At 36.2% G+C, this 24,660-nt stretch overlaps 1 protein-coding gene across 1 annotated transcript; it reads left to right on the top strand.

Moving 5' to 3' along the window:
* The first annotated feature begins 7,991 nt into the window (after positions 1-7,991).
* On the top strand, positions 7,992-23,047 carry LOC132131566 (NACHT, LRR and PYD domains-containing protein 3-like). Its single transcript, XM_059543620.1, has 8 exons — positions 7,992-8,106; positions 9,098-9,227; positions 9,369-9,476; positions 10,064-11,944; positions 20,911-21,084; positions 21,178-21,351; positions 22,083-22,129; positions 22,309-23,047. Exons 2-8 carry the CDS (start codon positions 9,181-9,183, stop codon positions 22,854-22,856), a joined length of 2,979 nt encoding a protein of 992 aa, XP_059399603.1. The 5' UTR covers positions 7,992-8,106; positions 9,098-9,180; the 3' UTR covers positions 22,857-23,047.
* The last annotated feature ends 1,613 nt before the right edge of the window (positions 23,048-24,660 follow it).

Below are 24,660 nucleotides of genomic sequence, written 5' to 3'. Positions count from 1 at the left end.
CAGCTAGAATTTTTTTGTTCTAAAAATGTTCTAAGAACATTACCATGGATTGTTCTAACAATCTTTTTAGCATTTTTTTTATTTTTGTTCCCAGAACATTCTCTCAAAAGATAGGATAACATTCTCTAAAACATTCTAAAATGTGTATTAATAACATTATTAGAACATTTTCCCATAACATTCTAATTAAGATTTAAACAGAGGTAAAGCTGTTGATGTTGATTTCAGTTTAAAAGTAATAGTTTGGTTTGATGTCACCATAATGGTGGTAAGTGTTGGCATTAGTTGTGAAACAACAGCAAGTGAACATGTGGTTAGATGATGCTGGTTGCATGCTGATGATTAATACATCATCACATATGTGCTCTGTTTATCTGGTTTCACCCAGTATAATGTATATGGCTAGTAAAGTATTATTTATTAAAGTGACTCAATGGGTCAACAGTCTGAGACCCAGCTGAATTTAAAGCAGATAATTTCAAGGATTTGAAAAAATACTTTTCTTTGTCACACAAACAACAAGATTCAGTGTATGAATCTCAACAATGGTGACATGCTTCATGCTGCAATGTATTCTGGGTACATCATACAAAACTCATCCATGGCACCCAGAATGCATTGTGGCATGAAGCATGTCACCATTGTTGAGATTCATGCACTAATTCTTGAGGTCTCTGTGTGTGTAAGCCTTCTTTGGCTCATGAGCAATGTACTTTCAAAAAAGAACAGACAAAATATATTTATATGATATAAATCTGCAGGATCTTGTGCATTGCTACACATCTGCTATAGTCGCTTATAATAAATTAATTGAATAGATTAGACTCCCGATAAAACCAGTTGATTAGATTGTTACATGAGGAAATTTTTAATATCAGCAAGTAAACAACGTCATCTGATGACATTTTTCTCTCACTGTGTTTGCCATTACATATATAGTTACAGCAGTTAAATGAACAGTAACACTGAAAAGAATCATACTGCCTAAGTACTGATACCCATAATGGTGATGTCAAACTAAACTATTATTATCAATAAACCATCAACACCTCTGTTAATCTCAATAAGAACTTTCTTACTTTTATGACATAAATAAATCTTGTTTATAATAAGTGCAGTTGGTAATACTGTTTTTGGAGTTATTTACGCTAGAGTTTGAGCAATGTAAGTCCACATCTAGTGTGATGGGAAGCTTTATTAGAATGTTAGAGGATGATGTTCTAACAATGTTTAGAATTCAGGTGATTGGGATCTGGTGTGTGCAGGGCCGGAGCTGGGGTAAGCGGTGTTTGAAATTGTTTAATTTATATGTTAATCTATTTATTTATTTGTGCTAATTGCACAATGTTTAAGTTGTTTCATGTTTGTAGGTGTCCAGGTACAGAAAACAAATTATTAAATCTAAAAAAAAAAGCACTGCATAGTCTTCACTGTAAAAATTGAATTAACAGTCAAACCAAAATGTAGTCAGACACCTTCAACATTTCTTACATTATCACAGTTTATTTTCTCTAGTTTATAAAATGGTAATAAAATATGACACGAACTCAGAGTTGAACTGTCAGAACAAATTCATCTTGATAATGTCAGATAACTTTAATAGAAAGATATGTAATGGATTACAATCAACCAAAACTTCAGACAACTGTTAGTATGACAATATTTGCACAACTATCAATACTTTGTTGAACAATTACCAAACAATGCTTAATTTTGTTCAGTCTGTGGTGTGAAAAGGTTGCATTAGCAATTCAGGAAAAAAAACACGTAAGCAAAACATGGTGAGGTCAAAGTGTCTGAAAATATTTTGGTCCAATTTTTTTTCTATTTCACTAGAAGTCAATGTCAATGTCAATGTCACCTTTATTTATATAGCGCTTTAAACAAAATACATTGCGTCAAAGCAACTGAACAACATTCATTAGGAAAAGAGTGTCAATAATGCAAAAATGATAGTTAAAGGCAGTTCATCATTGGATTCAGTTATGTCATCTCTGTTCAGTTAAATAGTGTCTGTGCATTTATTTGCAATCAAGTCAACGATATCGCTGTAGATGAAGTGTCCCCATCTAAGCAAGCCAGAGGCGACAGCGGCAAGGAACCGAAACTCCATCGGTGACAGAATGGAGAAAAAAACCTTGGGAGAAACCAGGCTCAGTTGGGGGGCCAGTTCTCCTCTGACCAGACGAAACCAGTAGTTCAATTCCAGGCTGCAGCAAAGTCAGATTGTGCAGAAGAATCATCTGTTTCCTGTGGTCTTGTCCTGGTGCTCCTCTGAGACAAGGTCTTTACAGGGGATCTGTATCTGGGGCTCTAGTTGTCCTGGTCTCCGCTGTCTTTCAGGGATGTAGAGGTCCTTTCTAGGTGCTGATCCAGCATCTGGTCTGGATACGTACTGGATCCGGGTGACTGCAGTGACCCTCTGATCTGGACACAGACTGGATCTGGTGGCCACGGTGACCTCGGAACAAGAGAGAAACAGACAAATATTAGCGTAGATGCCATTCTTCTAATGATGTAGCAAGTACATAGGTTGTTATGGGAAGTGTTTCCGGTTCCGGTTTACCTAATTAATGCAGCCTAAAAATCCTTTAATGGATTTGGATAATAAAAGCATGTTAGTATGTTATGTGTATGCCAGGTTAAAGAGATGGGTCTTTAATCTAGATTTAAACTGCAAGAGTGTGTCTGCCTCCCGAACAATGTTAGGTAGGTTATTCCAGAGTTTGGGCGCCAAATAGGAAAAGGATCTGCCGCCCGCAGTTGATTTTGATATTCTAGGTATTATCAAATTGCCTGAGTTTTGAGAACGTAGCGGACGTAGAGGATTATAATGTAAAAGGAGCTCATTCAAATACTGAGGTGCTAAACCATTCAGGGCTTTATAAGTAATAAGCAATATTTTAAAATCTATGCGATGCTTGATAGGGAGCCAGTGCAGTGTTGACAGGACCGGGCTAATATGGTCATACTTCCTGGTTCTAGTAAGAACTCTTGCTGCTGCATTTTGGACTAGCTGTAGTTTGTTTACTAAGCGTGCAGAACAACCACCCAATAAAGCATTACAATAATCTAACCTTGAGGTCATAAATGCATGGATTAACATTTCTGCATTTGACATTGAGAGCATAGGCCGTAATTTAGATATATTTTTGAGATGGAAAAATGCAGTTTTACAAATGCTAGAAACGTGGCTTTCTAAGGAAAGATTGCGATCAAGTAGCACACCTAGGTTCCTAACTGATGACGAAGAATTGACAGAGCAACCATCAAGTCTTAGACAGTGTTCTAGGTTATTACAAGCAGAGTTTTTAGGTCCTATAATTAACACCTCTGTTTTTTCAGAATTTAGCAGTAAGAAATTACTCGTCATCCAGTTTTTTATATCGACTATGCAATCCATTAGTTTTTCAAATTGATGTGTTTCACCGGGCTGCGAAGAAATATAGAGCTGAGTATCATCAGCATAACAGTGAAAGCTAACACCATGTTTCCTGATGATATCTCCCAAGGGTAACATATAAAGCGTGAAGAGTAGCGGCCCTAGTACTGAGCCTTGAGGTACTCCATACTGCACTTGTGATCGATAGGATACATCTTCATTCACTGCTACGAACTGATGGCGGTCATATAAGTACGATTTAAACCATGCTAATGCACTTCCACTGATGCCAACAAAGTATTCAAGTCTATGCAAAAGAATGTTGTGGTCAATTGTGTCAAACGCAGCACTAAGATCCAATAAAACTAATAGAGAGATACACCCACGATCAGATGATAAGAGCAGATCATTTGTAACTCTAAGAAGAGCAGTCTCAGTACTATGATATGGTCTAAATCCTGACTGGAAATCCTCACATATACCATTTTTCTCTAAGAAGGAATATAATTGTGTGGATACCACCTTTTCTAGTATCTTGGACAGAAAAGGGAGATTCGAGATTGGTCTATAATTAACTAGTTCTTTGGGGTCAAGTTGTGGTTTTTTGATGAGAGGCTTAATAACAGCCAGTTTGAAGGTTTTGGGGACATGTCCTAATGACAATGAGGAATTAATAATAGTCAGAAGAGGATCTATGACTTCTGGAAGCACCTCTTTCAGGAGCTTAGATGGTATAGGGTCTAACATACATGTTGTTGGTTTAGATGATTTAACAAGTTTATACAATTCTTCCTCTCCTATGGTAGAGAATGAGTGGAACTGTTCCTCAGGGGGTCTATAGTGCACTGTCTGATGTGATACTGTAGCTGACGGCTGAATGGTTGCAATTTTATCTCTAATAGTATCGATTTTAGAAGTAAAGTAGTTCATAAACTCATTACTGCTGTGGTGTTGGGAAATGTCAACACTTGTTGAGGCTTTATTTTTCGTTAATTTAGCCACTGTATTGAATAAATACCTGGGGTTATGTTTGTTTTCTTCTAAAAGAGAAGAAAAGTAATCGGATCTAGCAGTTTTTAATGCTTTTCTGTAGGATATGTTACTTTCCCGCCAAGCAATACGAAATACCTCTAGTTTTGTTTTCCTCCAGCTGCGCTCCATTTTTCGGGCTGCTCTCTTTAGGGTGCGAGTATGCTCATTATACCATGGTGTCAAACTGTTTTCCTTAACCTTCCTTAAGCGTAAAGGAGCAACTTTATTTAAAGTGCTAGAAAAGAGAGAGTCCATAGTTTCTGTTACATCATCAAGTTGTTCTGAGGTTTTGGATATGCTAAGGAATTTGGATACATCAGGAAGATAACTTAAAAAGCAGTCTTTTGTGTTAGAAGTGATGGTTCTTTCATACTTGTAACAAGAAGTAGGATTTACAATTTTGGCTATATGAATTTTGCAAAGAACTAAATAATGATCTGAGATATCATCACTTGGCTGAATAATTTCAACACCATCAACATCAATTCCATGTGACAGTATTAAATCTAGAGTATGATTTCGACAATGATTAGGTCCTGAAACGTGTTGTCTAACACCAATAGAGTTCAGAATTTCTATAAATGCTGATCCCAATGCATCGTTTTCATTATCAACATGGATATTAAAATCACCAACTATTAAAACTTTATCTGCAGCCAGAACTAACTCAGATGTAAAATCACCAAACTCTTTAATAAAGTCTGTATGGTGCCCTGGTGGCCTGTATACAGTAGCCAGTACAAACATAACAGGGGATTTATCATTAACATTTGTTTCTTTGGATAATGTTATATGAAGTACCATTACTTCAAACGAGTTATACTTGTAGCCTGCCCTCTGAGAAATCCTGAAAACGTTGTTATAAATTGAAGCAACACCTCCACCTTTGCCTTTTAGACGTGGCTCATGTTTATAACAGTAATCTTGGGGGGCGGACTCATTTAAAATAATGTAATCATCAGGTTTTAGCCAGGTTTCTGTCAAACAGAGTACATCTATATTATGATCAGTGATCATATTATTTACAAAAAGTGTTTTCGTAGAAAGGGATCTGATATTCAATAAGCCAAGCTTTATCATTTGTTTATCCATATTGCTTCTGTTTTTTATTTGTTGAACCTCAATTAAATTGTTAATCTTAACCTGGTTTGGACGTTTTTTGTTTTTTCTAGTTCGGGGAACAGACACAGTCTCTATAGTGTGATATCTAGGTGAAAAAGTCTCTATGTGCTGAGAATTAACTGACCTCTGTGACGGGAGGCAGCTAGCAGACGGTCGGTTTAGCCAGTCTGTCTGCTTCCTGACCTGGGCCCCAGTTAGTCAAGTATAAACACTAAGACTATTTGCCATATTTCTAGAGAGAAGAGTGGCGCCACCCCAGGAGGGATGAAGACCATCTCTTTTAAACAGGTCAGGTCTGCCCCAAAAGCTCGTCCATTTGTCTATGAAACCTATGTTATTCTGTGGGCACCACTTAGACATCCAGCCATTGAGTGATGACAATCTGCTATGCATCTCATCACCACGGTAAGCAGGGAGGGGACCAGAGCATATTACAGTGTCTGACATCGTGCTTGCAAGTTCACACACCTCTTTAATGTTATTTTTAGTGATCTCCGACTGGCGAAGTCGAACATCATTAGCGCCGGCATGAATAACAATCTTACTGTATTTACGTTTAGCATTAGCCAGCACTTTTAAATTTGCCAAGATGTCAGGCACTCTGGCTCCCGGTAAACATTTGACTATGGTGGCTGGTGTCTCTATATTCACGTTCCGTACAATAGAATCACCAATAACTAGAGCACTTTCATCAGGTTTCTCAGTGGGTGCATCACTTAGTGGGGAGAACCTGTTTAATGTTTTGATCGGAACAGAAGAGCGGTGTTTTGACCCACGACTACGCTGCCTCACCGTCACCCAGTTGCCCTGCTGCAGGGGCTCTGTTTCCGGAACCGAACAATGTACAGGAATCCCTGAGCTAGACGCATCCAAAGCCGTATCTAGAGCCCTAACATTTTTACTATCCTCAATTAAAGTTTGGATGCGTGTCTCTAATTCTGAAATCTTCTCTGTCAGCCTAACTATTTCCCTGCATTTATCACATGTGAATCCCTCATCAGCGACAGAGATAGATAAACTGTACATGTGGCAAGAGGTGCAAGAAACAATGATAGGAGAAGCCATTACTCACCGTGCTTGATGAAAATTCTTACTGCGGTTGTTTGATGAACTTGTGAAAAACTGGAGCGAGGGAGAGGAGAAAAGAAAACAGCGATAGGTTCGAATGAAGACGCTAATGACAAGCTAACGAGTGCTAACGCTTTGCAGGTGTACTGCACTCACGGAAATAAAATAAAAGTGAACGATCAAAGTTAATCTGATAAGATTGATCGATAATATCAGAAATATGGTGTGAATTAAGTTATATTTTACCACTTTAAAAAACAGAGAGTGATAGTAAGATAAAGATTCTAGAGAAAAAAATAAAATAAAAACAGCTACACGGAGCTACAATTTGCTACAGAAGGCCAACAGGAAGTAGAGAAAACACTGTCCAACAGCGACACCCGCAGGCAAGAGAGGACTGTGCTCGGGGCCGATGAAACCAATGTATGAAGATTTTTTGGGTATAATATGTCACAGCTCGATTTATTTTGCTATACTCGCTTACCTAAATTAATTATAGTGTCCTGCACCTACTATTAAAACTTAAAAAAAAATATAAATGTATTTCTTTAATTTTCTTGGATTAAAATTACAGCAGCTAGTAGCTAAATTAGGCGCGGTCACTTTAAGAGACGATGAAGCATCCAATATAATATACATCCGATATTTTTCTTAACTGTTTACTTTCACTTAAGACATAACCGACAGTTTTTTCGAACATGCTTTCCAAGACGGATATTTTGACATATTTTGTATGTTTTTGTCGGTACAAGAGCAAAAAGAGGCAAATTCTGTTAAAAAGTGTTTTGAGACGCCTCTCTCTGCGTGAGCCCTGAACACCAGAACACTGTGGTGCTGAAGTGGGCTCTTTCACATCCTTTTCTGTTTGTTTAAACTGCGATTTGTATTTGTTCGTTCAGGTGCAGGAGGAAGTTCGAGGAGAACTTCGCAAAGGAGAGCTCGGTTTAGTGTCGCTGTCTGTCAGATGCGGTTTTGAGACTGTGAGATGCTTGCGCACCGAACATAGCGCGCGAGTTGAGATTTTCCGCGTCTTGTGTTTGAATGGTTTAAACTCTTTTGAATGTTTAAATTGGAAAGTGGTCAGGCTTAAAAACACATGAAAATGATAAGCTTTCGTGACGACATGCAGTAGTGGCCTGTCAACTGTCCTGATCGTCTTTTAAGGCTAGCCTCAGCCAGATGTTTGAGATCGCCGGGGGCCACCCCTCGGCCGTCGGCCCCCCCTCGGCCGTCGGCCCCTATAATAGTCACTACCTTTCACCCCACTTGCGAAGGCCCTGGGTGTGTGTCAGGGCTGGTGATTGTGACTTTAGTGATTCCCTGACACTTCCACAGTGTAAATGTACTCGTAAAAAAATGTAAATTATGGATTTCCCCCAATGTCTTTTGAGAACAGAAAAATGCTGAGAGGATTTTCCAGAACAGGAAGTGAAGAATAAAAGAGGCACTGTTCTGAGGTTGTAAACCTTTGATACTCCATTTAAACAGCCACACATTTCACGGTAAGTATTTCATATTTCATGATAAGTTGTCTTTATAAACATGTAGTCATATAAAATGAGCTGCCGTTTAGATTTTTGGTCTTCATGAGATTTCAAACTAGGATCATTTCATGTGAAATTCCTTATGATATTTTCAAATAATTTCAGAAATCTGAAACTTAAGATGTGTAATTGTTTAAAAATATTTCTAGATCTGTACAGAATGAGAAGTTTACAGTAAAAAATGTTTAAGTACTGTGATCATATTAACATCATTGAGTTAGTAATTATTGATTTTCTTTGCACAAATGGGAGAAGATAAGACACCTACAAGCTGATTGTCTAGATGCACCTATAAATTAATTGCTATAATACTTTGTTTTAATTTCTATTGTACTGAACCTTATCTGTAATGGTTTAGTTTTGATAAAGGAATTATTATTTTTTAATGATCCTTATCTCTACCTGGTATTATATTAAACTACTTTTTTTGTTTATATTAGTGTTATTTAAAGCACATATCAGAAAATGAAGGTTGAAATTTGATAAATATATTTTATGGTCTTCTATAATGTCTTTACCACCTGTCATTTTATATATATATATATATATATATATATATATATATATATATATATATTTTTTTTTTTTTTTTTTTTTTTTCTGTAATAATCACTTCCTCTTTGTATTGTTTGTCCTCGGATTAAGTCATGTGAAACTGAATACAAAATTTAGTTCAGTCATATTTGTTTTCCATTTATGAACAAATTATATCTGTAAAGACTAAAAACAAGAAATAGAACATAAATTTGAATACAAATGTCAAACACTTTCTTTCAGTATAAAGATTATACTACATTGAACTGTAGGTTTACTTTTTATTTTATGAGGAAAGTGAGGAGATATCTCTCTTTTACTTCAAGGGTTTATTGTGTATTTTAGTAAATCATGTGTTAAAGCATTTTAAAGGCACTACAGCATCCTTTAATGCATAAACCAACCTCTATTTTAGGAAATTAGAAAAAGAGGATACTGCCTCTAAAATGAGTTCTCCATATCCTGAATCAAGTTCCATTACAGAATGACCAGTCTTTGATGAATCATATCCTTGAACTGAATGATACAATGGCCTCTGGTACCAAGTGAGACACTGTTTTTGCATACACACTTTTATCCCAATAAACTTGAAGTAAAGTATCAACAATGAGTAAATGTATATCCGTGGTGCATACTGAGTTTAGTTAATGCTGTAAAATGCCATTTTTGTCTTTTGTTGGTATCAGGAGACCGAGATCAGAGTCTCCAGAACCCAGCTGTGTTTCTGTGAAGAGTAACACATCCATGGATCACCCATTTCAATTTAGTGATGGACCAGTGACCTCTGACCTTCTGTTAGTATGAACATGAAGTTGCAAATTCACAATTGTTATGACCCACTCATATAAATCTGCAACAAAAAAGAGGAATCAAACATTAACAACAAAAAATAATCAATGCAAAATGTTTTAATTTAACTAATACAACAACAGTCAGTAATGATAATAAACATAAGTGTAGGGATAATGAAGAAAAAAGGAAATATAACATCAACAAAACTTTAACTATATGTTATAAGAAATGCCAAGGGAAAATAAATGTCAACAAGATCCAGAGGCACTCCTGAGAAACCATCTCACAGAGTACCTATCCTATTTAACACAAAATACTAAAAATAAACTATATACTTTAAATAAACAATTAACATGGGGAAGACCAATAAGAAACAGACACACTCTGCCCAATAGGATCCAGAAAATGTCTAAGGTTTCATATGATTAGTCACTAAATAGACTCAATGAAGTAACATTAAATATACATTCATACTTGCATTTGCTTTAAAATCATATCTGATAACGAATATTTTTTTTCTTGTCTTTAACTGTAATTGTCATTGTAATCACTCATTGTCATTTCTATTAATTTTTTATTATTTAAACAGGAAAGAGATATATGAGCCAATCCAATATTTTCCATCCTCTACATACCATGATCAGACTCATTTCAGAGAGAAAAGAAGTAAAGAAATCCTGCAGACACAAATACTAGAGACTGGAGACCAGAAGACAGTCAAAGACCAGCACAAAATCATCATGAAAAAAAGGTATGAAAAATTATTTGAAGGAACCAAACTCCAAGAGAATGAAACCCTCCTGAACAGGATCTACACACAGCTCTACATCATAGAGGGAGAGAGAGAAGGAGTGAATGAAGAACATGAGGTTTTACAGATGGAGAAAACAGCCAGAACACAACACTCACAAGACACTCAAATTGACTGCAATTACATCTTTAAAGCTTCACCTGAAGCAGGATGCAAGGAGAAAGAGCAGATCAAGACCGTTCTTACTAAAGGCATCGCTGGAATCGGAAAAACTGTCTCTGTGCAGAAGTTCATTCTGGACTGGGCCGAGGGAAAAGCCGATCAGGATGTAGATTTCATGTTTGTGCTTCCATTTCGAGAGCTGAACTTGATCCGAGATCAGCAGTACAGTCTTCACAGACTTCTGCTGGACTTTCATCCTGAACTTCAAGATCTGGACTCACAGATTTATGAGCAGTGTAAAGTTGTGTTCATCTTTGATGGTCTGGATGAAAGCAGAATCACACTGATGTTTTCAGATGCTCAGAAAGTTTGTGATGTGACTGAGACTTCATCAGTGGCTGTGTTGATGTCAAACCTCATCAAAGGAGAGCTGCTTCCCTCTGCTCTCATCTGGATCACCTCCAGACCAGCAGCAGCCAATCAGATCCCCTCCAAATACATCCACCTTCTGACAGAAATTCAGGGATTCACTGAGCCTCAGAAGGAGGAATATTTCAGGAAGAGAATCAGTGATGAGCATCAAGCCAGCAAAATCATCTCACACATTAGAAGATCAAGAAGCCTCCACATCATGTGCCACATCCCTGTCTTCTGCTGGATCTCATCCACTGTGCTACAGAACCTCCTGAAACAAGATGAGAGTGCAGAAATCCCTCAAACTCTGACTGAAATGTACATCCACTTCCTGCTGATTCAGATCAACATGAGGAAGCAGAAGTATGAAGAGAGAGATTCAGAAAAACTCCTGCCGTCCAACAGAGAAGTGATTCTGAAACTTGCTGAAGCGGCTTTCAAACAGCTGATGAAGGTTAATGTGATGTTCTATGAGGAGGACCTGATTGAGAGCAGCATAGACGTCACTGACGCCTCGGTTTATTCTGGGATTTGCACTATGATCTTTAAAGAGGAATCTGTGATTCATCAGAGGAAAGTCTACAGCTTTATTCATCTGAGTGTTCAGGAGTTTCTTGCTGCTTTCCATGTGTTTTACTACCACATAAGTAGCACTACACAAGAGTGTTTTGATTCACTGCACAAATTCTATGAAAGAGTAGTGGACAAAGCCATTGAGACTGAGAATGGACAGCTGGATTTGTTCCTGCGGTTCCTGCTGGGCATCTCCCTGGAATCTAATCAGAGACTCTTACAGGATCTACTGACACAAACAGAGAACAGATCAGAGAGCATCAGAGAAATCGCACAGTGCATTAAAGAGAAGATTAAAGATGGACGTGAACTCTCCACTGAAAGATCCATCAGTTTGTTTCTCTGTCTGCTGGAAGTGAAAGATCAGACTCTGTCCAGAGAGATTCAGGAGTTTATGAAATCAGACAAACACACACAGAAGAAACTATCTTCTGCTCACTGCTCAACAATCACCTACATGCTTCAGATATCAGAGGAGTTGCTGGATGAAATGGACCTTAAGAAATACAACACATCAAATGAGGGGAGAAGAAGACTGATACCAGCTGTGATCAACTGCAGAAAAGCTCTGTAAGTGTTTAACCCTCTGAGGTCTAAGGGTATTTTGGGGCCTGGAGAAGTTTTGTCATGCCCTGACATTTGTGCTTTTTTCAGTTACTTATAAACATCTAATGGCTAAAGTCTAATATCACTGTAATCAGCACAAACTTGGCTATAATAATATGTGAGCAGCACGTATGTACATGATTGTGATTTAGAGAAAAAAATTATGCTTGGTTAGTGAAAAACTAAAAATGTTAAATCACTTGAATAGGCCATAAATCCCATTGTGGTGGAGAGAGTGCTCACACAGACGACAGTAATGCAATAAAGTCCCCAGTGGGGTGGTTTATTGAGCAGTGGGTGCAAGTAGACTGTGCAGTGCTGGCGTCCTCTAGTGCAGGAGTCCTGGTTGTGCAGCAAAAAGTACCCGTGGGTGCCGCATGACGTGCTGTTCCTCAGACACCTGAATATGAAAGAGAGCCAGAACACAGCGTTAGTCTCGTTCTGGAGTCGAAGCTCAACTTACTCTCCTTTCCCTTTGCTTAAAAGCTGTTCTGCTGATGAGGTTCAGGTGTTGGTGATCACCATGCACTCCCCTGAGAACATTGTACATTGAACATTATAGAGAACATTGGTTCCCGGGACTTTTGAGAACTGGAGCTTGTAGCCTAGAATTTTTCTTTCTAAATTATGTGAAAATAATGAGATGCATAATGAGCCTTTCAGTCAGGTTTGTGACTGACAGGGAAGAGCTACACGAAAGAATGTGAGAACAAAATAAATGTATATACTTTTATGTTTGTAGTTTATTTAGAATATATTTAAGTATCCCACAACATAATTTAATATTCACTTGTGAGTGCAGTTAAACAGTTTATTAAGAACAATCAAAGCTGACTTTCAAAGCTGAATTTTTTTGCATCATTGCTCCAGTCACACAATCCTTCAGAAATCCTTTTAACAATCTGATTTTCTACAAAAAATTATCATCATTATTATTATTATTAATATTGAAAAGAGCTGAGAATATTTTTTTCAGGTTGTTTTGGGATAAATTGAAAGAACAGCATTGTTTGGTACATTTGTTACATTTACATTTATTTGTTACATTTATATTATTTACATCAAGCTTTTGTAAAGTATAGTATTGTATATTGTTATTGAAACTTCATCATGTTTTACTTGATTATACATTTGGTCAGGAATTATAGTTTGGAAAAGGTCTAACTTATTCCTCTCATCGCAAAGCAAACAGTAAAATAAAAAACACTTGAACAGTCTCGCTGTGTTGTCTTCTGTTGTGTTGGCGTATTCAAGCCGCGCGCTTCAGTGTAACATTATAATCTGAATAGCGCGTTCAGCGCGGGGGTGTGTGGTCACATTAGAAGATAATGAAGAGAGACGTGAAAAACGGACATCGCATTGTTTCATTATGGATTACTTTATCACAGAATATTTGTTTTCGGCAGCAATTGTTTAGTCTAAAAGTAGACATGTCAAGTTTTCTCATGTCTCTTCATTGAGTATTCACTGAGTTACAGTTCATTTTATTGATGCGTGTCTAAATAATGATCACCGCAGACAAAGGCTGCAGACAGCACACCTTTTGTTATCTTTATTTTATAAATGCACAAAGTTTTGTTGTTATTATGTCTGTATAAAAAAAATGTAGACCCTTTACAGATTCGATTGATGCATTGCTCTTATCTGTACAATCAAAACTGAAAGTGTAATTTAAGTTCTTTTCGGGTTTATCAGGAGAAAATGACTCATAACGCATATACAAATTTATCGACTCGAAAGGGTTAATCATGTATTGAATGGGTCATATGATGCTAAAAAGAACATTACTTTGTGTATTTGGTATAAAAAAAAAATTTCACATACTATACATTATTGTTTTCCCTCTATGCCCTGCCTTTCTGAAACTCATCAATTTTAACAAAGCTCGCTGTTCTGATAAGTGAGGTGTGCTCCAATTGGCCAGCTATCCAGTGTGTTGTGATTGGCCGAATGCCTCAAGCATGTGAAGGAAATGTTACGCCCCTTAAAACTGTAATGCCGTGTGTTCCTGACAGGTAGGATAAAATGTCAGGATGCCGGCGTGATGAGACAAAACCAATAAAACCCATTACAAATTAGGCATTTGTTGTATCCTGTGGGGACATAATTACTGATTATAATTAAAAAAAAATTTAAGTTGTGTTGCATATCGCGCTGCATAAAAATAAAAACATGTCTGCATTTGTGATCGGAGAAATGGCAAGCAACAAGTGACAAATACAGTAGGTGGACAGCCTATCTTGGGCCTTACCGCCGTGTGTACCGTAACTGTAATTCATTCGCGAAACTACTGCCAGGTGGCGCAAAGGGACAGATTGCAAAATGAATGTAATTGTAAAATGAGATAAAAGAAGGAAGTAAAACAATAACTTTATGATATAACATTGTAACATTTAAAAAAAACATTCAAAAATGTACAATTTGTTAATTTCAAAATGTAGGATATTCTTAGGCTACAGTCTACTAAACAAAAATTAAAAGAAGACCTTTAAACAAAGGATCATATGCTTGCTATTTTTATTAAACAATAAATAAATATAAGGCCTATGTATATATATATATACACTAAATGTTTTCATTTCATTTTCATTTCGGTCTATTCTTGGAGTAAAAAAAAATCTTCAGGTTCCATATGCAGAGCGAAATGGGAATGGTCCAGCATTTAGCAATAATTAGTATTAAGTCTGTTATTATTCTTGATTTTTCAAACTACCAACACTTTGCATTTTTGAATTATTCCTTATGTGTGACCAAAAATTAAGTATTATTTGTTTCAGCTGTTTGATCGCGCTGGTGCCTCGCGCACATATTCACTGGAAACAGCAGTCGTTCACCAGACTTTCGGCGTGAGCACTTTGACATATTGTTAATTAAGATTTTTTTCCATCGATACTGAAACACGTGAACTACACAGCCTATTTACCTCATGAATAATAGTTAAGCTTCAAATGGGCAACATCACGAATATGGAAACGTTTGGATTTCTCCCAAATGAGAAAGCCCAACCTTACCTTATGCTTAGCTTTAAATTATTATTATTATTATTATTTTTTATTACTAAGCCTATATTATTATATACTGCAATTATATTTATCCATTAGAATTATATATTTTTAATTCTTGTTTTGTTCTGATAAATTTGTTAAATTTAAAGGATTTGTTGTAAAGTGAAGGGAACTAAAAATATCCTGTTGGTACATTATAACATTATTAGGCCAGCCATTATTATTTCTAAATGTAATATAATGCAACTTATACCTGACTTTATTTTTTCCTCTCACAAACTCTGATTTATTTTTTAGCGTGTTTAAGTGTGTTAGCAAACGAAAATAGGTGATTAATCCGTTAAAATGAAACCTATACACGACTCATATATTTTTTTCCTCTGACAAACTTAATTAACTTAATAACTGGGCCTAATCTAGGCTATCCAGTTTTTTTTTTTTTCATTGCATCTGAAAATGACTTCATCACATTCACTTCTCGCGCTCTGATGCAGATCAGCCTCCCGCGATGCTCAGCTGTGGACGATTTAAAAATGTTTGTTATAAAGGTTGCTGTCCAAATTATACAGGAATTGTTCATTTAAAAAATCTAATTATATTGTTAGTTCTAATTATATTGTTAACACAAGTTCATTTAGGCTATTTAAAATGCACTGTGACATTTTACCATTTTTTACTTATAAACTCCTTGAGAATTTAAAGTTAGTTTAATATTATTTAAATTCAAGTTTAAAAAAAAGTTTTTAATTGCTTAAATTATTTTTATTAATTAATAATATGTTATCATGTTTATTCTTGTAGAAAATATGTTTAAAAAAAATGATAATAAAGAAATAAAAAAATAAAATAAATAAAAAATATAAGGGACGATCCGAATATTTGTTTTGCTTTACCTATTTATGTAGGCTACAATTATTAAAAAAAATAAAATTAAAAATAATAAAATAATGTCATTAAAAAATACCATTGGCCTGAGTAATTTTGACCATTATAGAATTGTGACTTTAAAGGTTAGTGATTTAGGAGGTGAAAATACTGTGAAATTACTAATGGCATGGATTTTAGAGCATATAACCACTGAAGGTTTATGAAACATTAGCCAATAAAGTATTTTTTTAAACAACGGAACATAAAGTTGTGAACTAAAATATTATTTCAATCATACAGCATGTGAATAAATAAAATGCATACTTTTCATAACATTTCATTATTCATAAAATGCATAACGTTTCTGGTGTTTGGATTTGTACTTCAATATAATGAGCTCCAAGTTTAAGAATAGCCCTAGACTAGTTTCTCTCTCTCTCAGCATTAACAGCATTAGCTCAATGAAATACGTCTTCCTTCCATTAGATTGAATGTTTTCCTGCTTGCTAAATGTTGGGCTTGTGATCAATAAGTTTTATTTGCCTCAATCTAATTCAGTAAAGTCAAACCGCAGACAGTGAAGCTGCATCACTGAGTGCGAGTCCCGCGCGCTGTGAGGCGGGAACAGAGGATTCCACTTGGTCTTAAAGCCTTCCGCAAACACCCACGATCACAAATAACAATGATTTTCGTAAAATAATGATTAATTATTGTGATTTGTTATTATCATTATGGTCTTGTGAAAATAATAATATGGGCTGCGAGAATATAATGAATACAAAGAGTAGTGCTGCTGAGTGCAGGCATGTTTCAGCCCAGTGACACACCGTTCTTCACAGCCAAAAAACAGACCGAATTCAGTTCAGCTGGAGGGGGTTGGGTTTTTGGGGGTAGGTATTTATGGCTTGTGGGGGTCGAGATAAAGGTGTGAATTGCTCTTTCATATGGACAGTGTCTTATGAGGCTGAACTGGTTTATATAGGACTGTTGTTTTGGTTATAGACTAAAAAATGGTCTGCCCCCACGTAAGATTTTTCTAGTTCTAGTCGTTCGTTTGTTATATTCAACTAATCAGAGGTTTATATTAAATTTACATAATCAAATCTTAATATATTCCGCGCTGAAGCACATCTTTTTAATGTGAGAGACACCACGATATTATGTTAATTAAAAAGTTATAAATTCATTATCAGGAAAAAATTAAAGTGATGAGACGGCGCCTCCCTGTCATTAATGCACATTAATAATTTTTGCACAAACACTTGAATATGAGCGTCGTGGTTTTCACTCGCTCCAAGAGCGCTCCATCACGAGTAAAATTCATGCCAACAGCCCATAATATAACTGCATATTCAGCAAGAATTCATGTTAAACATATTTAGCTTGATCAGAAGGTTACAATGACTGCAAGAGTCGAGCGGGATGTTAAGAGTTTGTCTGTTTCTTTTACTGATTATTTTCCGGTTAAAGCATGGTTTAAACAGATTCACACTCAATCGCTTTCGCAATAATGCATTCAAACAAATGTAATCTTACAGTGCTACTGCATTATCAGCATGCTATCTGAATTTGAATTCTTGAAGAAGTTAATCGATCTGTGATAAAATAACATGACAAAACTGTTATTTTCATCACAAACAAAATTTTCACAGCAGAAAGCAGCAATTAAAGATTTAATGCTTAATGATTTATATCTATGTATATTGCGGACGGTCGATAATCCGTTGGTCGATTAATAAAAAATAACATTCATCATCGTCATTGTGATGTGTGTGGAATGTTTAGTGAGACTTTATATAGCTACTTGATATCTCCGAAAAGTGCAACCATAGCAAAACAAGCGGTAAAACTGTCAGGCAACTTTCGTGTGCGGGGCGCTAAGCATAGCTCGTGCATTCAGAGCTGCGCACTTTCACAGCTGATTTGGGTGACGTTAGAGCTGATGCGCACATCTATATTGCAGTGTGTAAATGGGCCGATGATCGTCTTAACAGCATGAAAAACAAAACTTATTTTCAAATTGTCAATGGGGTAATTGTCGAGAAAGGTTTGTGCTTTCTGTTTGAGGTCTCTGTGAAAGTTTGAAAATCTTTTAGTGCCACTTACAGAGCGCTCACGTCTGTATAATGGAGAACTGTCACGTAACATCGTTTTTTCTTCATAAATACAAACACGAAAAATAAAAGACAAAATACTTTTTAAAAAATACAAACAAAAAAATATTTATAGCTTTTTTTTGGGGGGGGGGTGGATTTATAGCGTTTTGGGGGGGAAATTATCGTCTAACTGACAGACATTTGACAGACTGTCTTAGAGCAGCTACCAGTGAGCAACAGCCAGACCTGAAAGCACTGGTTAAAAGAATGCAGACTCAGATTTCCCACAAAGAATAAGGACTACTTTTCATCAAGGCTTGAGAAATAGCCTGTATTTGCTCAATGATTTTCTTCATACATTGTTTAATACTCTGAGTATACTTTTTTAATCTAATTGATGTTAATCTACCTTTTTGTTCCAGAATTGTAAACTTTTATTTTCATGTTCAGTATTATTTTAAATTGGAAAAAGACTAGCAAGATACTCTTAATACTCTGAGTATGAACTATTTTTTTTGCTTAATATTAATAATTAATATTGCTAGAAAACTGTTAATCCACATGTTTCATTTCATGTTCAGTATTAGCCTACTTTAAATAGGACAAAGACTATCAAGACTTACCTAGCAAGGTTTTTTAATACTGTGAGTATGAACTCTCTTTTTTTGCATTAATATCGCAAGAAAATTATTATCCACATTAAAATTATTATTTTATGTTCAGTATTACTTTAAATAGAACAAAGACTAGCAAGACTTACCTAGCAAGATAGGTAATGCACTGAATTTCTATATAAGTAAAAACTGTAAATATTGTCATAAAGGTTTACTATGCAAGTTGTATTTTGTGGCCCTTCATATTTAATATGGTTTAAATGTGGCCCCCTTGGCATCTGAACTTGAGTACCCCTGTGCTACGTTATGAACATAACATCAAACATACTGAAATACTTTATTCACGGAGTGAAGGCGGAGCGTGTTTCTGGTATTCTGCAAGTTGTTGCTGCTCACAGACTCTGCTGCGAGTGAGAGAGATGTTTCACCCAACGAAATGAAGACGACCGCGGCTGCACAAGCACAGCACATTCGCCAAAAATCAACCTGCAGAAATGCTCGTTGATCGAATCGCCAGGCTTTACTTTTGTAGGTCGGATGGCAGTAAATAATACGATAATATGACCATGCAGACAATACAGATATTTAATAAAAACATTAAAACAAGCAGGGCTGTAAAATAAAACAATAAAAAACGCACGCCAGGTCTACACCGGACACAAGTGGAACGATCCAACAAAAGACAACAGAACACAGTGATGGATACACTGGACACGATCCCCATCAGTGAACTGATGCTAGTTCTGTTTATGACGAAATGTTCTGACACTACATTCAGATGATTTGACACTATAGTGTGATGTCATCAAGTTTAGACACACTTTTCGCTGTGGGGCACGGATGGCAACTCTCGTGTCTGGTGTAAACACACAGAAAGTGTCTGCTCTATTTACAAATAAGTTCTATAAGAAAAAAAAACAACTAAACTAGTGGCATAACGAGATGGAAATATAAACTAGAAAATATATTAACAGGTCCTCCGTCCATGACACTGACTCACTGCTGAGCTGCCAGTTTTAATCTTAACAGCTCTTAACGCCGAGTGGATGGTTAGATGCATGATGGGCTAGTATTAAATAAATAAATAAATTAATTAATTAATAAATAAAAATAAAGGTCTTTCCAGGTCTTTTTTTTATCATCTTGTTGCAGTTATAAATTTGACTGCTAAATGAATTATTAGTTTAAACATGCAACAATTTCTTTATTTAGTTTACAGACAAATGTCTTTTTCCTAATAAATTGTCAAAATAAAGGACAGTTAATGAATAAAAAAATGCATGTTGTTTTATTAAAGGAAAAAAAATATATTTATATTTAAAATATAAATTAAAATATAGTCATAATATATGAAAATATTGACATTTTGCATATTAATCCATGTAGCCTACCCCCTAAAATAGGCTACCACTTTTAATGCTCCAATGCAAAGTAAACCACAAAGTAAACCACAATTTCTTTTGAATAATATAACACATAATTAATATAATATAAATAATACTGCACACCTTTTAAATGTGTCAAATCTAAAATATGGTTTAATACCATGTAGCTTAGAAAATGTAAGCACAGACTCAGGCACAGGCTTGACATTTATCCTGCTTGAATTTGTTCTAAGAAATGCACATAACTTCATAAATAACAAACTTTCATCTATGAATATTAAATATTAAATATATTAAATATTTAAACTATAGTGTTTTTCTTTCATTTTCCGTGACTGAAGCAGTCAAATGTAACACATCAGCGAGGCAAAACTGACATCTATTTGCGAAAATGTGCTTTGATGCGCTTGTTTGATACCTTTTGGTTAAAGCGCCACTCAGCGATCAAAAGCTGTAAATGCACTTTACAAACGCGGCGGCGGCGGTACCCGCGGTGGTAAAAAGGGCCTTTTGAATGGCTACCTACTGTACATTACATATGAAAATGTACTTACAGACTGTGAGTCGGAACTAACAGTAAGAATAAAAGTTACGCCGCCTTTCTTTGGATGAACATTTAAGCCACATTATGTAAATTTCCCCACATCGCGACGTAAACATGTGACATGTTTTAGGTAGAAGTGGTTGATTCTTAACTTTTTATAAATAAAATCTCTTTGGATTTGAGACTTAAGTCTTTGCAACTTTACAGATCTTCTTTATGCACCAAGAGCTTGTGATACTCCAAAAAATAATCACATCATATGACACCTTTAATCAAAATTCCTTATGAAAGGAATTACAGTTTTTGTGCCGAGTAATACATCTTGTGTCTATTTTCAGGATATAGTGAATCTGATATTAGTCAAATATTAGTTGTAGAAAGATAAGTATTTAATTATCATGCATTTTTCTCTTTTTCAGTTTTGCTTGCTGTAATCTCACTGCTCAGGATTGTCAAATTGTGTCATTATCCCTTCAATCCTCAAACTCTGCCCTGAGAGAGCTGTATCTGAGTAACAATGACTTACAAGATTCAGGAGTGAAGCTGCTCTCTGATGGACTGAAGAGTCCAAACTGTCAGTTGCAAATACTGAGGTATTAAGGGTAATGTATAGTTAGACGGTCCTAATGTTGATGTGTGTTTGTAGATGATCTGTCTGTAGATTACCTGAATGTGTGTGTCTGTAGGTTGTCAGGCTGTATGGTGACAGAGGAAGGCTGTGGTTATTTGTCTTCAGCTCTGAGTTGTAACCCCTCACAGCTGAGAGAGCTGGATCTGAGCTACAATCACCCAGGACAATCAGGAGTCCAGCTGCTCAAACACAAACTGCAGGATCCAGACTACAAACTGCAGATACTTAAGTATGTTTATCAGTAAAAGATAATATTAATCTTGGTTGATTAAAAAAAGTTTGACCAAATGTGAATCATGATAACTTAGATGAAATACCTAATTAAAGTATTACCAAATACATAGTGCATGTCACTTCGTGTTAATTTCGATAGAGTTTCATGTTTTAATTGACTTCGCATTAATAAACATGAAAATAACATGTTAATGTTGCAAAGATGCTAAATGATACTTGTAGTCCAGCTCTATGGAGAATAACAAGTGCCATTATTTAGCTCGGTGTGTGTGCATGTCTGTGTTTGAGTTGTATGTGTGTTATAAGTCATATGTCTGCATGTGAGACAAGGGTAATCTAGTGCTGGGTTTAGACTTCCTAATATTTTTGTCACAGATGTGATTGATTATGGAGGATAAAAAAGCATCACAGACACAGCAATGATTGCCATCCACTGACATATTGTATATGATAAAGTGATAATTTTTTTGCATTTCCCATCAACATCTCAGAATATTTATGAATTACCACAACACACTATATAACATGGATTGTGCCAAAATTGAAATTAAAAATGTATATTGTATACTCAGAAACCAACACAACAGATTTTTTTAAAGAATTTTTAAAAAATGTTTTAAATATTTTTTTTTGATCACTCATTTTTTTAATTGTGCCACTACTTAACATCATTTCAGTTATCATTCTATTGAACATTTGTTATTTTTTGTGTTTGTCTCCGTTTAGTTTGGAACATGGAGGACATTTCAGGGTCAGACCAGGACTGAGAAAATGTAAACCCTCACCCACAGACAAACACATACTTGTTGGTGGTGATGTCATTCATATTCTAATGACCCTCATCTCACATGCAGACATATAGGAGTTATGACACACACATCCCACGTACACACATGCACTCACTAAGCTAAAAAATGACACTGTTACTATAATCTGTTGTGTTTCTGTCCAGATGCCTGTGATCTCACACTGAATCCAAACACAGCACATACTCAACTCATCCTGTCTGAAGATAAAAAAGAAATAAAGTGTGGAAAAGATCATCAGCCATATCCTGATCACCAAGACAGATTTAAGCTTTATGACCAGGTGCTGTGTGTTGAGAGTCTGGCAGGACGCTGTTACTGGGAGGCTGAATGGGAAGGCTCAGGTCATATAGCAGTGACATATAAGGGAATCAACAGGAAAGAAGGGAGTGACTGTCGGTTTGGACACAATGAAATGTCCTGGAGTCTTTTCTTTTATGATAAAATGTATACTTTTTGGAACAATAATAAGACCACCGATATTCCTGCCCCTTTGCCCTTCTCTAATAAATTAGGAGTGTATCTGGACTGGTCATCCGGGATTTTGTCCTTCTACAGTGTCTCTGACACACACACACTCACACACTTACACACATTCAACACCACATTCACTGAACCTCTCTATGCTGGATTTACAGTTTATCCTGATTCATTAGTGTCTCTGAGTCAGATGAACAACAGAGCCTCATTTTAAAACCCATTTCCATCTTGCAAATGTAAGAAATATAGATTGCATACAAACAAAATCACAAATAATTACAAAAATTACAAACACCAGTCCAGAGTGCTTTCAGCACATTGTTGCATATTTATTGCATTTTAACATGATCAGTGTTGGGCAGTAACGTATTACTTAGTAGCATGTTATTGTAATTTGATTACTTTTTTGTATCGGAGTAATCTCACGCGTTATAATTTTCAAAATGTAATTAGAGTATAGTTACAAGCCGAGGTCTCTATACGTTATTGTCGTTTTACATTGCTGACAGAATGCAGTGTTCTATTATCTAGGGACTGTAAAAAGGATGTAGCACATGCACTGTCAAGTCAAGTGGCAGTGGATTAGAGACCTAATTATGCATATGTTGATTGTGTTATAACAGAGTTTTGTGAGATTGAGATAAACTGAGATGTCTTTTAGAGATTATAAATGCAGCGCTCTTTGCTGGCATTCTGCCAAACCGTGCACACAGCAGCCGCTTGCTTTAGTTAAAAATAACATTTGTTATTAAAGCATCAACATTCACAGAACACAATTTTTTTTTAGGAGCCTGTATGCTGGGATTCCATAAATTTCATAGAGACAAAAGTAATGTAACTCATTACTTTTGAAATCAATTAAATTAGAACAGTAACATGATTACTTTTAAAAGGAGTAATCAGTTATCAGTAATTTGATTACATTTTCAGAGTAAATTGCCCAACACTGAACATGATGCAAAACTTTAACTTCTGATAGTTGAATGTTGCTGGAAATTGCAAAATATCACAGTGTAAACAGATATATAAGAAAATGTTTGGGCCTTTAATTAATGTTGCTGATTAATGTCACGGAATCACCTGCCTCACCACAGTTGCTTGTTGGCTGGTCTCAAGGTTACAAGCTTCTTAGCAAGTCCTTTGCCTACCTGTCAGTCCTGGAATCCTCTGCTATCAATCAAAGGATTAGAAGCTTTAGCTCAGATATCGAGCATCGCGTTAGTTCAGTCAGGCCACGTTAGTCACGCTTGCATCAGCTGACAGTCAGCTGTTCCTGACGTGGACCAATCCAGTCTTGACACCTATCACCTGCGGTCTATTTAAATTCCCATTCTTCAGTGTCTCTTCCATCGCATCGCTGCTTGCAATTAACTCCCTCCACCAACCCCAACTCCACCAACTGAACCTGTAATCCGATCTAACTTTGTTCTTTCTTTACAGTCTCTTCATTGGAAGCAGTCTCTATCACATTTTGTTTACAACTCATGTAATTGTGAATTGTAATTATGTATGCGTATACTGGTTCTGTTCTGTAACCCAGGGGGGTTTGTCTTGCTGCATGGACAAGCGTATGGAGTGTTGTCCAGAACATAGCCTTACCACCAACACTAACTGTATGCGATTACAATTGTCATAAATATACTTGACGGAAGTGGTCCTGATTGAAAAGACTGTTTTCTCAGCTTCCTTTGATCACCTCATTTTTGATTCTCCTATGTTGGAAGCTTCTCCTCAGTTGCCTTAATAAATTTACCTGCTTGTTTGAATTTGTATGTTTGTTTTCCTTCCTTTGTTTCCAGCTGTAACAATTGTGACCAACCTCAAATTCAAAGTGCGGAGTCTGAAGTCACTCTTTGGGCCCTATCTTGCACCCAGCGCAATTGACTTTGTACACCGACGCATGTGTCATTCCTATTTTGCACCCGGGCAAAGCGCGCTTTTCCCTCCACAGAAGCACGTCGCTAAACTAGGGAATGAACTTGCGCTCCCTGGGCAGTTCAGCGCAAAAAAGGAGGCGT

The sequence above is a fragment of the Carassius carassius genome, chromosome 48, assembly GCF_963082965.1.
Source record: "Carassius carassius chromosome 48, fCarCar2.1, whole genome shotgun sequence".
NCBI classification, from domain to species: Eukaryota; Metazoa; Chordata; class Actinopteri; order Cypriniformes; family Cyprinidae; genus Carassius; species Carassius carassius.
This window is presented reverse-complemented; position numbering and strand designations above follow the sequence as displayed.